The sequence below is a fragment of the Ochotona curzoniae genome, unplaced genomic scaffold (genome assembly GCF_017591425.1).
Source record: "Ochotona curzoniae isolate NIBS_2020 unplaced genomic scaffold, NIBS_Ocur_1.0 contig_2210, whole genome shotgun sequence".
NCBI lineage: Eukaryota > Metazoa > Chordata > Mammalia > Lagomorpha > Ochotonidae > Ochotona > Ochotona curzoniae.
This window is the reverse complement of record NW_024465369.1, coordinates 38,923,026-38,939,139: the sequence shown is the minus strand read 5'-3', so window position 1 is coordinate 38,939,139 and position 16,114 is coordinate 38,923,026. Positions and strand designations below refer to the sequence as shown.

The following is a 16,114-nucleotide window of genomic DNA, read 5'->3' as shown; positions in this document are numbered from 1 at the left end:
TCAAAAGAACAGAGTTGTCCTGCTCTCAAAACAATTATGCACAAGAACATGTTATTTTTTGAAATTCACTGTTGCTTGTTCAAGAAGAAATTTCAACAGTTTGAAGAAAAGACCAGACAACGAACGATTTTCGTGTCAGAATCTTTTAAACAGAGCATGGTGTTGCGTTTATTCGAACAAATATGGTGAGTGAATTTTTTTATGGATTTGTGAGAATCTGTAGCATGCATTTTATTTCCTATTTTGCAATTTCATTTCTTTTTCAACTTTTTCCAATACAATGGAAAATAGTAAAATACTGTCTAATTTACTTTTTTTTCCAGAATTATTCTCTGAGGGAGAATCTGAACCCTCAGAACAGGACACACGTGAAGCCTTTTCCGATTCTGAAGACTTGGACCCAAGTTCCATGACAGCTAAGCGATATGCAAATAGAATATCATCTACAAGCTCCTGGCCAGAGTATTTTAAGCCTTCTTTTACCCAAAAACTTACATTTAAATATGTTTTAGAGGGTGAACCTGTTGTTTTTACGTGTAGTTTAATTGCCTGTCCAATTCCAGAAATAACTTGGTTTCATAATAACCGACCCATCGCAACAGGTCTTCGTCGGGTAATACAAACTGAGAGTGATTTACATCATCACTCTTCCAGCTTGGAGGTTAAAAGAGTTCAAGGCAGAGATTCTGGGAGTTACAGATTATTAGCAGTTAATAGTGAGGGATTTGCTGAATCAACTGCATCATTGCATGTTATCCACAAAGGGCAAGATGAGAAGTACTTAGAATTTCTGAAAAGGACAGAACAGACACATGAAAACATGGAGGCTTTAGTGGCTAGGGGAGAAGATAGGATAAAGGTTGACCTGAGATTTACCGGGTCTCCCTTTAACAAAAAACAAGATGTGGAACAAGTAGGGATGATGAGAACAATTCACTTTAAGTCAGCAATCCCTGGCAAGAAAACAGATTTCATGTATGATGTAGAATATTTAGAAAATCAATCTGATATAAGAGGATGGCTTAACATAGGTGCAAGTTTTCTGGACGAGGAGACAAAAATGAAGTTGCAGCGTTTGCGGGAAGCTAGGAAAATATTGATGGAGAAAAAGAAATTATCTCTTTTAGAAATGGCATCTGAAATCAGTGCAAGAACCTTGGAAAGTGAAGGCAGTAATCAAGATAGCCTATACGCTAGAGATGAAATGAAGAGTAGGCTTGTGTCTGATCTAGCTGAAAGTAGAACTGAGGGAAACTATTCAGATGAGGGTATCATGCAGAGACCACATGCCTTTCCTAATCAGATGGATCCAAACATGGAATCTGCAGTGCTTCCCAAAAGCTCTCAAACCACTGTGAATGAAGAAACTCTCCAGACTGAAATACACACAAGCCAAGAGGCATTTCTCCAAGGTCTACCCATGGACCAGTTACACAGTGAGATCCTTGTAAGTGAAGAGAGCCAATCAGGAGGAGAGTTTAAGGAAACTATGACCAATACTGCCATGAAAGAGTCATTTGAATATATCTCTGATGTATGTAAGAATGAAGAAATATGTGAGACTCCTGAAAAGGTATCTCAGGTTAGTGTGCCATATGCCAGTGAATCATTTGGTGCTCTTGTAAATATTAAAGCAAATGAAGACAGAGAGAGTAAAACCGTAAGCAAAGGTGATATGAGAGAATCACAACCCTCTGCTTCCACAAAAGTTGATGAATTCAAAATGAAACATGAAGAGAAAATCACAGGGCTCTTTGAAAACTATTTCCAAAAGCATCCACAACGTTGCCCACCTTCATTTCTTCAAGAAATTGAATCTCAGGAAGCTTATGAAGGTGACAGCTGTAAATTTGTGTGTCATTTTCAAGGATATCCTCAACCCATTGTGACATGGTATAACAATGATATGCCAATCCCACGTAAACAAGGCTTTGTCACTCAAACAATGGAAAACTATTCAACATTAACTTTCTCTTCTGTTCATCTTCAAAATGAAGGTTCTATCAGTTGTGTGCTGTTTAACCAATATGGAACTGTGAAAACAACTGGTGTGCTTAAAGTGAAGGCAAAGCTAAGACACAACATTAAAGCCCGTGAAGTTCCCGTTCTCCACGACTACGCTGAGGAGGAGGAGGAGGAACTGGCCTATGTGTTTGACCAAAGGAAAGATTTTCATCCGTCTTTGGGTCAGGAAGGCCAAGAAAATTTGCCTGTGTTAGAAACCAACCTACCAGTCCGTCCCTCTGCAGATGCAGAATTACTTTCGTTTCCTGTAGAAATTCAGATAACTGCAGCTACTCCAACCCCAGAACAGGATAAAGAGGAAAGGGAAATGTTTTCATCTGAGGGCATAGCATCTGAATCAGTATCTCAAGACCAAGCTGTTCAATCAACAAAGCATAAATTTATATTTTCATCTGACATTACTAATGAGCCACCCAAGATTTTACAGGAAATGCCAAAGCAAGCTAGGTGTAGGGAGGGAGACTGTCTCATACTTGAATGTTTAATATCTGGTGAGCCTCCACCAGTTGTAATGTGGCTTCATAATGGAGTCCTTCTAAAGTCAAACCAGAAGTTTCAGTCTGAAGAAATTAATCGGCACCACCGATTATTTATAAATGATGTTAATGCTCAAGATTCTGGAGAATACAAATGTGTTGCAGAAAACAATTCCGGCATTGTCCAAAGTGTTTTGGATTTAGTGGTGGAGCCAGTCACTTACAGGGAATATAATCAGTTTGAAAATACGGGCGAAATTGATGTACATTATTCCAAAGGTCAGCAAGTGCAGACTTGGGAAGCATCTGCAAGGGCACACTCGGTTGAGCCTTTGTCTTCCCAAACAAATGTGAAAGAATACTTTATAAGGGAGCATTTCCAAAATCTTGAAACAACTGAGGAGATACACAGCAAAGAGCAGGCTCACTGTATGCTTTCTCGAGAAAAAGTACCCCGATTCATGCACGGTGCTTCCAGGTCCATAGTAGCCAACCAGCCTCTGAGGGCTCAACTCACACAATATCACAGTGAGAGAAAGGAGGAATATGCAAGTGAAAAAATAAAGCTGCACCAGACAGAGGGTACCATGTATCCATTTGTTGGTGAGTTCAGTGAAGTTAATATCAGGAAAGAAGTAAGAAAGGATTCTGGGAAACATGGTGAACCAGAAGGGGAAAATGAGCAAGAATATGCCCAAAGTAACTGTTTATCAAATATCCAGTCTGAGAGAACTTCTGACAGTTTTAAGACAAAAAGTTCATCTGTCACTGCATATGAAGCACCCATTGGTGAACAGAGATGCTACTTGGGCAAAAAGGTGAAGCACCGAATTATTGCATTTGAAAAATTACAGCATAAAGAAAAGAGCTTTGTAGAAAAGAGACCTACTAGGAAATCATTTGTTAATGCTCCTCAGAGAAAACATGATGATACGGACTTTTCGTTAGAGCAGAAAGAATCAGGATCAAGTAATCTAAATGCAAATATTTACCAGGCAGAGGAAATATCTCCAAACCCTGAGCCAGACCCTTGTGACATCGAAATGAATTTAAAGCTACTTTGTGCTCAAACTCAAAAGGACTTTGAAGTTCGAGAGTGTGAACAAGGGAAAGAAATGGGTCTAACAAATCCATCTGTAGTCTCTGAAAAAGCTGAACATGAAATACCTGTTACATTCGACCTAAAGCAGTTTCATTCTCAAATGGAAAGTGAAGATGTAAAATTCCAAGAATTGGATAGTGGCCAATCAGAAGCTTATTTTAAAATCCAACAAGCCGCTTCTGAGCCTACTGATACTGAGTGCGTTGTATTTGATCTAAAACAAATCTATTCTCATTTAGAAGATCCCACTAAGGAGTTGCATGAGCAAGAAACTAAACAGCAGGAAGCACATTATAAAAAGGATGTTCTCCACCCTGATGCATCACATTCTAGTCCCTATAACATTGCAAAAGATGTGCAACATAATTTGTTTCCCAGTCAAGAGATTTCGTCTAGTCAGGAGTATTCAGATAGAATCCTGGTGGAAGAAAATACAATTGACAACAATGCCTTTTATTCAGATCAAAAAGCCCAACGTGTACAAGAACAAAATGTAGAAATGTTTAAAATGGATCTTTCTCTTCGATCCTTTTCTGAAGAAATCTGTAGTGAATCCTGTGCCCTACTTCAAACCTCCCCTGATGATCTAAAAGAAACTGAAGTTTCTGAAAAAAACGGTACTCTGGAAAATGGAAACAGAAGTTTCATCTCACATTTGAAAAACGCAGCCACTGAGGAAGAGCTTTTAGAGGCTTGTGACATGGAAAAAGAATGGGTGTCAGAACCAGAGTCGTCACCGTTTCAAGGGCAGGAGGATGCAGTCCAGGAACACACAGAGATTTTGGAAGATCACCGAGGCAGCATGCAAGAGTCCGGCACACTGAACAGACAACTCTCTCTGAGCCAGTGTTTGCCCTTTCTGATGACTGGAGAGCAACAGAATCCTCATGAACAAACAGGTGGAAAAACAGATACCTCTAAAGAAGAAAGATGTCATGAAGAAGTTCAAGTTCAAAAGGAGCCATCTCTATTCACTGTAGGAGAAAAGATAGAAACTTGTTTTCCCGAAAATCTTACGTTGGATGAAGCACATACAACTGACAAGACAGAATCCGAGACCTCTCTAACACAGTATCTTCTTGCTGCTGGACAGCACGAGGTTCCTGGAACTAGAGACACCACACACAGGCCCCAGCTTGTTCAGAGAGACTCAGTCACTTCGATGGAAATTGAAGAGGTAACATTCAACACAGTCTATGAATATTACAACCAGAAGCAGGAGTTACATGGTCGCCCATATTCTCCTGAATCTGATATTTCAATTGACGTGGGGAGTACCAGCAGTGAAGAAATTTCTGAGTTGGGGCAGTTTTATACCCCTCCATCATCTGTTGAATATTTTGAATCACCGAAGTCCCCTGATTTATATTTCAATACTTCAGACACAGTTCAAGGACCCTCAACAACTTCAGGAGGTGGGAATGCATATTGCACTCCTCTAGAGGACGTTCCTGAAAGGTACTCAACACCTTCTGAAGGTGAGATAGGAGACAGATACTCCACACCCTCAGGGGAGACTCTAGAGAGATACTCCACTCCCCCAGGAGAGATGTTAGAAAGATATTCTACATCCCCAGGGGAGACTCTAGAGAGATACTCCACTCCCCCAGGAGAGATGTTAGAGAGGTATTCCACACCTCCAGGGGAGGCTCTAGAGAGATACTCTACTCCCCCAGGAGAGTCTCTAGAGAGAGATTTTGTTGTTACAGGGAGACCCAATCCCTCTGGGCAATTGAAAATGTATCCATCAAAAATAGAAAGGGAAGACAGTACACCAAATGAGCTCTTCCACACACCCACAGAAGAGAGAACTTCGCCTTATGAAATATGCCGTTCTGATTCATTTGGCACACCCAATGAAGCTGTTGAGCCAAAAGACAATGAAATGCCTCCATCTTTTATTGAACCTCTGGCCAGAAGGAAGATTTATGAAAACACAACTTTAGGTTTCATTGTTGAAGTTGAAGGCCTCCCAGTTCCTGGCGTGAAGTGGTATAGAAATAAATCTTTGCTAGAGCCAGACGAAAGAGTCAAGATGGAAAGGGTAGGGAATGTGTGGTCTTTGGAAATTTCCAACATTCAGAAAGGAGAGGGGGGAGAGTACATGTGCCATGCTGTGAACATCATAGGGGAAGCAAAGAGCTTTGCAAAGGTGGACATCATGTCCCAAGAAGGAAGAGCTGTGGCTCTCCCACCTCCAGTAACACATCAACATGTCATGGAATTTGATTTAGAAAACCCCACTTCCTCAAGAACACCCTCTCCTCAAGAAATTGTTTTGGAAGTTGAATTAAGTGAAAAAGATGTTAAAGAATTTGAGAAGCAAGTGAAAATAGTTACAGTGCCTGAATTTACTCCTGACCATAAAAGCATGATAGTGAGTCTAGATGTTCTGCCGCTGAATTTAGTGGATCCAAATACAGTTCCAAGGGAAGGCGAAAACAAAGATTTAAAAATTGACTTAGAAGTATTTGAAATGCCTCCTCGCTTTATCATGCCCATTTGTGATTTTAAAATTCCAGAAAATTCAGATGCCATATTCAAATGTTCAGTCATAGGAATCCCTACCCCTGAAGTTAAGTGGTATAAAGAATATATGTGGATTGAGCCAGATAATGACAAGTATGTAATTAGTGAAGAGAAAGGGTGTCACAGCCTTAAAATCAGAAATGTCTGTCTTTCTGATAGTGCAACCTACAGGTGCAGGGCGGTGAACTGTGCCGGAGAGGCTATTTGTCAGGGATTTCTTACTATGGGTGATTCTGAAATATTTGCTATGATCGCAAAAAAAAGTATAGTGACTTTAAGCAGTTCAAAGGAAGAATTAGTCTTAAGGAGTAAATATTCTGACTGTTTTTTTGAGTTCCAGGTAGTGGAAGGGCCTCCCCGATTTATCAAAGGCATTTCTAACTGTCAGGCACCCTTAGGCACAGCAGCGTACTTCCAGTGCCTAGTTCGTGGGTCTCCCAGACCCACAGTTCACTGGTACAAGGGTGGGAAGTTGGTCCAAGGAGCAAGGTTCAGTGTGGAGGAGAGTGGCACTGGCTTCCACAACTTGTTTATAACAAGCTTAGTAAAAGGTGATGAAGGCAAGTACAGGTGTGTAGCTACCAACAAGTCAGGGATGGCTGAGACCTGTGCAACGCTCTCTCTAACTTAAAGGCTAGTTTTTTAGTGCCTCCATCATAGAATTGATACAGTGTTCTCACATCCTCCAATTAAATGGATGTATAGGCAACTCCCAAAAGTGTCTACTCCATTGGAATGCATCCCATTGAAGAATGTTGGGAAAGAAGTCTCTTCTTGTGGAAAACTCATCATTGTAGTACATGTAAATACCACTCTTATCTAAATTGTGAAATCTTTACTTGTGTCAATTTCACTGTGTATCATTAAACACAATTAAATATCTCCTTGGCTACCCACCTGTGTGCACTGTTTCTTTATCCTCCTTGCTCCTTTACTAAGCATTTTGGCAGACTGCTTTCTCTTAGCAGACAATCTGTAAGTAACCATGTAAAATATAAAAAACCATGCCAGAAGACCATGCAGACAAATTGGTAAGGAAAAATTCTCCTCTTTGATTTCATTGTTGGTTTCATTTAGAAACTGTTAACCCTTTTTCATCCAAACCCATGCTTATTTACTTCAACTTCAAATAAGTAAACAGCAAAGCCAGCCTTGCCCATTTAGTAACTAATTCTAATTTGCTTTATAAGGCAATTTGAATGTATTTATCATCCTCCTTTAAAGCTGTTTTCATGATTAATATTCCTTTTGTAAATATTTCAACTGCATAGATTTTAAGGGAATAATTGTGGTCTCTTTGTGGACAGAACTGAGCTAGACATCGACAATATGCATAGTTCATTTTTTAAATTGTTCAGATGTGTTCAACTGTAAAATGTAGCACCAATTTATTTGCCTGAGGAAAATAAAAGGAAGTGATACTGTGTGAACATACAAATATTTTAAACTGTATTCTGATTTCTGAATCTTCAAAGTTAGATAAGAGTGGGATTTTTAAAAATTGGAACAATATTATAATTTGTATACCAGATTGCTTAGCAATAATAACAAGCTTTTTGTCCTTTCACGGTTTTTCATCTTTAAAGCTAACTAGAATTTATAAGCATTCAAATTTCACCAAAGGTATTAGACTGTTTTTCTGAAGTGAATCTTTAATTTTGTTACCCAAAAGTGAATTTACAAATCTCCTGTCATTACACCTGTGTGTCAATGTGGATATAAATCCTCTCATATGATTAAAAAATGAAAAGAAATTTAGCTCTCTTATCTGATAATGAGGCAATAGAACAAAGGACTTCAGGAGTGATAGTGTAGCAACATAGGTCTGCAGCAGCCTGGCACTAACTAACCTGAAGAAAATTTAAATTTCAGTTTTGCAAAAGATGAGAAAACAATTTCTAGGTTATTGTAATGATGTTATAGGTTTCCCTTCCTTCCAACTCTTAATTTATTCCCTGTTGCCCAGTGACTATATTTTTAACCCACACTAAGCAATATTTAATTATCATGATCACATCAAGCCTTAATTTTAATATCATTTTAAGCCCAAATTTATTTTCAGAATAAAGGAGATCATTTGATTTTGCTCATTAGAATTTCATTAGTTTCAAATGCATCAAAATTGAGCATATACAGAACAATAATGACTGAATACAGAGAAGTAAGCCTTGCCCACATTTTAGTTACATATAAATTATCCTAGATAACTACTTGGGTTTTTATTTTCTGATTTAATGGTATGTAACTTAAAGTCTGAAATACAAATTTCTCATATGCTGGCTAGAGTATTCAGCATATGAAGGAACTTCAAAAAGTTAGCAGAAAATAGAATTAAGGCATAAGTTTATTTTGGTGTGAAACTTCCTAAAATCCGTGTATGTATTTTTCAATAAAATGCATTTTTTGTGAATTTTGGAAGACTTGTATTTCAAAACACATGCCAAAATATTTTCCTCTAATTCCATTTTTCTTGTTTGGGGAGTACTCTCGTAAATAGTGAGTATGGTTATAATTAGCTGTTACACCTAAAGGAATATTTAACTATACCTTTTATGTCTCAGCAGATGTTAATGCTTTTGTATAATTCATGTATCATGTTTTGAAATAAGGGGAAATTTTTAAAATATCTAGACATATTATTTAGTAGGTTTTAAATTACCTTATATTACTACACTTTATAGATAAATGAGGGGAAATCTGACATGAGTAATACAGTATAGATTAAATGTAAGTTAATAATCCAAGTTTAAATCTAAATGTAAATCAATCTAAAATTAAGAGGTCACCATTATGTGAAATAAGATCGTGATATTGTGGCTTACTATTGCAACAATAATAGCAATATGTCTTTTATATGCAGTAGATAAGCTTTAACAGAAGATGTATAGCCAACAGACATTTAAATGTTACCTTGTAATGCTTACACACTAGACCAAAAAGAAATCTATTCCCTGTGATGCAATGAACTATTAAAATGATACAATTGCTTATTAGTGAGGCTATATAGATGTGTATGTGTGTGTGTGCATGTGTAAAACTATTTTAGCCTATTACTAAAGGGTGTTTTATGTATCTAACAGATTGAACAAAATCAAATTCCTTGTTATCAAATCATAACTTTCATCTTTTCAGCCATGAAACTGTTTAAAAAGATTCTGCTATGTACTGCTTTGGTTTGCATTCAATGATGCTGTACAGGTTTTTCTTACACAATAAGATACAATCAAATACTTAACATTAGGTCTTTTTTTTAAAAAATTTCTGATGCCTCCACTTTCTTGAGTAACCTTGCAAAAGGTTTATTGAAGTAAAGTGGCAACTTATAGAAGGCCTGTATTTCTACTAACTAAAAACAGTGGTTCTCTTTGAAATTGAAACGAAACACTTCTTATAGCCCCTTATTTTCATAAATTTAGTTATCTCAATTTAGGTTGAATAAAACATGTTTTATTTAGCAACAATTTTCCTTGAATTTAATAATGAAAGTTATTCCTTGGGAAAATCATTTGACAAATTGATTTAACTAATTCTGGATTCTTTGATTATAAATACTTACCTAGTAACCATTCAAACTTTAGAACTGAGACTATATATCACAAGGAAAACTCCTAGAAACACTTATAATATTTATAATATTTATTATCTCCAGCACAAAAGAAGTACATCCATAACTGCATTTTTACAATAGTTATAATTGTATAACTTTGTCATATGCTGAGAAAATATTAGAAATACAACTTCTGATAAATTAATCTCAAGATAATGTGATGATTCAAAATCAAAAGCATAAGGCCATCAATCAGTAAATCAATATCTAATTCATTGACTTCTATTTTTGATTGGATACAATTGTGTAATAACATAATAACCATATTTTCCCCCACACAGAATTTTCTAGTTCTTTTCTGTCTGCTGAGGAAGAAGGACTTCAAACTGATATTGGTGACACTTGGGTATCCAATGCAAATGAAACACTTCAACTTTTGTCTGAGCCTCCAGTTCATTCAACAAAATCTAATTCCCAAAAGGAAGGCAGTGTCCCAGTTTTCATCAAAGAAGTGTCAGATGCTGAGATCAGCATTGGGGATGTTGCTAAACTGTCTGTTACTGTCACTGGCATTCCCAAGCCTAAAATTCAGTGGTTCTTTAATGGAGTCATGTTAACCCCCTCTGCTGACTACAAATTTGTTTTTGACCGTGATGATCATAGCCTGATCATTCTGTTCACCAGATTTGAGAATGAAGGAGAGTATACATGCATAGCCAGTAATGAATATGGAAAGGCAGTATGTAGTGCCTATCTGAAAATAAATTCCAAAAGGGAGGCACATGAAGAGACAGTAGAGACATCTCTGAAAAAGCCTGAAGGTCCTTGTCCTCCTTACTTCCTCAAGGAGCTAAAACCAGTTCACTGTGCTCCAGGATTGCCAGCTGTCTTTGAGTACATAGTGCTGGGAGACCCTGTCCCTGCTGTGCTGTGGTTCAAAGACGAGAAGCAGCTTTGCACCAGCGTTGATTACACTGTCATTCACCATCCAGATGGTTCTGGGATGTTCATTGTCAATGATCCTCAGAGGGAAGACAGTGGCATCTATCTCTGTAGGGCTCAGAATGTGTGGGGTCAGTCTACCAGTGCAGCTGAGCTGCTTGTGATCCAGGAAGACACGTATGTTACAGATGCCTCCTGCAAAGCCGATGTTACAGATGCCTCCTGCAAAGCAGATGTTACAGATGCCTCCTGCAAAGCCGGGGGTAGCTCACCAGAGGTCACTCATGATTTTCAACCAAAGTCTCTGCAGGGCCCTGCAGCTGAGGCATTTGAGTCAGAGCAGGAATCCACAGCTTTTGTAAAAGATACCATTTTGAAAGCGACTTTTGTTGCAGAAGAAATGCAACAACTTTCTTATGAACATGCTGTTAATACTGAGGAGCTGAGCAGCCAACATGCTTTAGCAGTTCAGCAGTTGCATTCCACAGTCATGAAGCAGGACACGTTCACTGCTGAAAGCACTGCTTCCATTGAGCCTAGCAAGGGACCACTCCCCAATTTACAGCTGCAGATCATCCAGGTCCAAGAAGCTCTATGCAAAGAAGATACACTGCTTCACGAGCCTGCATCCGAGGTGGTTCTAGCAGAGCCTAAGAAAATTTTCCCAAGTATCATGTCCATAGAACAGATCAGTTCATTAACAGATGAGTCTCTGACAACTTTACCAGCTGAACCTGAAGGAATTCATCCACAATCTTCCACAGAACCCACAACACATTCATTTTCAAGCTCTGTGGTTGAAGAGGTACTTTTATCGAAAGAAAATGCACTGTCTGAAGTGGACGAGGAGCAAAGAGTGATTCTTCAAAAGCAAGAGGCACACAGTGCTCTCATCGTGAGTCACAGCCTAGCTGAGGAACCTGCGGAAAGTTTTAAAGGTCCTGACATCATGACCTCTGAGTTGAACTCTGAGCCCTTGTTCCCTTTGGAACACACATGCACAGAAGAAGGTGGAGTTTTGATGGAAAGCACAGCTAACCTAGAAGATACAGGGCAAACATTTGCAGATAGGATTGAGGAAGGCAAGTCCTTAAGCTTTACGCTAGCACATGAGGAAAACCAGGCGCTGTTCAGGGAAGAGCATCCTGACCACATGACGTTGCCCCTGAGCCAAACCATTGAGTATAAAAAAGAGCCCCTGGCAATAACGGAAGCACAGGAGGTACAGTGGAGTAATATTCTTTCTAAGGAAAGTTTGCTTCCTGGCAGTCCAGAAGAACAACGATTAAACCTGAGAACTCAGATCCGCAGGGCACTACAGGCAGTAGTGGCCAGTGAGCAACCGAGTCTTTTCTCTGAATGGTTAAGAAACATTGAAATGGTGGAGGTCAAGGTTGTAAGCTTCACCCAAGAACCCAAATGCGTTATGTGCACCTACCTTATTACCACAGTGAAGTCTCTAACAGAAGAAGTAACCATCTCTCTCGAAGATGTGGATCCACAAATGGCTAACCTGAACACAGAGCTCAAGGAAGCTTTGCGCTCCATCATATGTGAGGAAACAAACATCTTAACAGCCGAGGTTCCTGGAATTCAAAAAGGAGCTGAAACAGGTTTGCAGGAAGAAATGGGGGCTTGTTCGGATGCACAGAAGGTTGAAGCAATCATGGAACCAGAAGTAGAGCCTAAATATCTTGTCCCAGCAGAAGAGGTCAGTTGTTTTAACGTGGAAAGTCGGGTCAAAGATGTGGAAACTCCCACTGACACTGATGGGCTGGCTCCAGCTGCTGTCTCTGAGGCAACACAGGAGGAGATTCCAGAGTCACCAGAGGAAAATGAGAAGTCTTCTGAACAGGGGATGGAGGAAGCTGCCTCAGCAAAGACACAGGAAACTGAGGCCAGCTCAACCAAAGAAGAGGGCCCTGTTATACACACGCCCTTAGTGGACACTGTCGCTGAGGAAGGTGACATTGTGCACCTCACGACACACATAACAGGTGCCAAAGAAGTCCACTGGTATTTTGAGAATGAGCTGGTGTCTTCAGATGAAAGCTTTAAGTGTTTACAAGATCAAAATACATATACACTAGTGATCAACGGTGTAAATACAGATCATCAAGGAGAGTATATCTGTGAGGCCCTGAATGATGACAGAAAGGCAGCAACTTCAGCCAGACTCACTGTAGCAAAAAGAGGTTGGAATTTTAAGGGTGAAATAGATCGAACTCTAACATCCACTGGGTTGTAAAGATTTAGGTTTTGTCACTGAATGGCACTTGTCTTTTGTTCACCTGTTCACTTGGCTGCCACTTCCACTATGCTGTTCCTTTAAGAATGAAATCATAGACATAATCATGGTTATAAATTCACCTTTTCCCTCTATTTCCTTGTTGGATAGTATAATATATCATTTCCCTGATGCTATTTATTTTCAAAATAAAACTTTTACAGTTTATAATATTTTGTTTTTATATGAAATTTCATATAATAAATTTCGTATAATAAAACTATCAGTGGATACCAAACTACTCAAATGACCAGTGATCCCTAAATTCAAGATAACCATGATTGTCTATTTGAAGTTCTTGCTTCTTTTTTACTATTGTTTCACCTCATCACTTTACTTAGTATATATTGTGCTTTTTCACGTTGTTTCTAGTACTCCTAGGTATTATAGTATATGTAAGGAATATATAATGCTGGTATGCATGTTAGCATCACATGTTAATAATTCTTTTTTCTCACAGTTCACAAAAAAAGCAACAATTGAATCTGCTGAAAGCTGTTTCTTCTTGCCTTTTTTTTCCTGCCAGTGATTTTTCTCATTTTCCAGTCACTTGTCTTAAACTGCTGCAATCCATCTCACCAGTTCCTACTCTTTTGCTTCATTCATGGGGAAAAAAAGAGGCGAGCTAACAGAGCCTGCTTGTCTTTGCAGCTGCTCCAGTGATCAAGAGAAGAATTGAGCCCTTGGAAGTAGCTCTGGGCCACCTCGCCAAATTCACCTGTGAGATCCAGAGTGCCCCCAATGTCCGGTTCCAGTGGTTTAAAGCTGGCCGAGAAATTTATGAGAGTGACAAGTGTTCTATTCGATCTTCCAATCACATCTCCAGCCTGGAAATCCTGAGGACCCAGGTTGTGGACTGCGGCGAGTACACATGCAAAGCTTCCAATGAGTATGGCAGTGTCAGCTGCACTGCCACACTGACGGTCACAGGTAAATGCCATGCTTTGACAAACTGATGCCCTTCTTGTGTCATGTTAATGCTCATTTTGCTTCTCACACAGGTGCGGGAAGTGCTTGCCCTAAGAACCAGAGAGACCAATAACAAAGACGGTAACTTGGTGGCTAGGAAATGCAGGATCAATGTAGAACCAGAAATTATTGTTTACAATCATATTTCTCACAGCAGCCAAAAAAAAAAAAGTATCTTTCAATCTCAAGTAATCAAATGAGCCTGACTAAGCTATTAAAATAAAATTCTTCAGGACAGTTTGGTGCTATTAAAAATGAAATGATGATTAGTATATGTAATAATTTACAACCAAATAAAAAATTAAGGACAGGAATTAAAAAATCTGAAAATAAAAAAAAACAGCACATAACCAAAGTTAAACAAATCCTAATGTAAGTGAGGGTGCTTACTATAATACTGCACACTAAAATTTCCCACCCTAAGCTTTAGTACTGATTTTAAAATTTGATACAAATACAGAATGCAAATATTCTATGCTCAATATCCTGATTGACAGAGTAATTCTGAAATACCTAACACTCATCAAATACTTGAGTTTTTCCCCCACTAAGAAAAAGTAGCTCATGCTTCCTTTCTTTCTCACGTTTTGCCTCATAAGAGAAGTTGTATATGAACTGTGGGGTGGGGTCAAGGGTAGTGTGGGGCCAAGCGATGCACGCACTGGCAGGCGAACGCTGGTGAATCCAGTACATCTCTGATGTGAAAAGGACGAACTTCCCCATAGTGTCCTCTTTTCTACAACTCATGGGTTCTAAGAAGAAAGCCTTGTGGGGACCCAATTATGTTTTCATTTTGTGGTCAAAATAGCCCCATGACACTAAATGTGAAGCATTCTTCTTAATGACCCTTTGAGAGTATTCTTACCCAAATTAGTCCAATCAAGTAATGGAATGGATATCTGAGCTTCAAGTCATAAAAAGAATGGGAAAGGAGGAGGATTTTCTTCGAAAGTGGAAAGATATTTCTAAAAGCTTGCTTCAAAATGCAGAGCAGAAATGGAAAATTACTGCCATTAAGTATTTTTAGCAATTTGGCATGGCCTAAAGGGTACATTCAAGACTAATCCACTTAAGGATTTCTGGGTGGTTGACATGAGGATTAGAATGACTTTACCAAATACTTAAATCTTATCATTAGCTATCTCACCTCTTCAAAAAAGTGAAGTACACTTTTATTTCTTTCCAAAGACTTCTAATTTGCAGAATCAAAACATCAGCTGAATTTCTAATCAAATATCTTAAATAGCCAGTTACTGAAAGGAAGAGATATTTAGCAGGATTAATAAAAATATATGCATTCTGTCTTTTGATACAGGTGTTCAAAGCAATGTCTCACCCTTTTCCCTTGATAGATCCTTGGGTCTTATTAACAAATCATCCTATTTTAAATAACGTGTCCATCTAAAGGCATAGTTCATCTCTTTTCTGTCTTGGAAAACACTCATATAATTACAGCAAGAGCCTTGGTGGAGACTGATTGTAACGCTGGAAACATTTCTTTTACAGAGGCATACCCACCAACCTTTCTCTCGAGACCTAAGTCCATTACGACTTTCGTGGGTAAGGCAGCCAAGTTCCTGTGTACAGTGTCAGGGACTCCTGTGATTGAAACCATTTGGCAGAAGGATGGGGCTGCCTTGTCCCCTTTGCCTAACCTCAAGATTTCAGATTCCGAAAACAAACACATCTTAGAACTCTCCAATCTTACCATTCAAGACAGAGGAGTTTACTCTTGTAAGGCTTCTAACAAGTTTGGGGCAGACCTCTGTCAAGCTGAGTTGATCATAATCGACAAACCTCATTTTATTAAAGAGTTAGAGCCTGTGCAATCCGCTATCAATAAGAAGGTCCACCTGGAGTGCCAGGTAGATGAAGACAGAAAGGTCACAGTTTCATGGAACAAAGATGGGCAAAAGCTGCCCCCTGGGAAAGACTACAAGATCTATTTTGAAGATAAAATTGCCTCACTGGAGATACCCCTGGCCAAGCTGAAAGACTCAGGAACGTATGTGTGTACAGCCTCAAATGAAGCTGGAAGCAGCTCTTCTTCAGCCACAGTCACCATCCGGGGTAAGTAACCTGTGCACTGATCTTTCACATCCTGCTCTGTATAGATAAATTGTTGGCTAATGATGCAGACAGCACATTTATATTAAGTTCATTTTACTTGGCCAACATTTTGTTTGGGAGAAGTCCTGGCATTGCCTGATTTTGTTTTTCCAATCTTCTTCAGAATT

The 16,114-nt window shown here is 38.9% G+C and overlaps 1 protein-coding gene across 6 annotated transcripts in view; it reads left to right on the top strand.

Annotated features, from left to right (window-relative positions):
* TTN (titin) overlaps window positions 1–16,114 on the top strand; it is a 262,852-nt gene that overhangs the window by 49,693 nt on the left and 197,045 nt on the right. For 2 of the 6 annotated variants that reach the window (XM_040971802.1, XM_040971801.1), the window contains 2 exons: window positions 10,021–12,816; window positions 13,560–13,838. In XM_040971802.1, the coding sequence (XP_040827736.1) occupies window positions 10,021–12,816; window positions 13,560–13,838 (3,075 nt within the window). Of the gene's footprint in view, window positions 1–323; window positions 7,022–10,020; window positions 12,817–13,559; window positions 13,839–15,383; window positions 15,948–16,114 lie in introns of those variants that run through there. The other 4 variants (XM_040971803.1, XM_040971798.1, XM_040971800.1 and 1 more) reach the window with 4 other exon arrangements.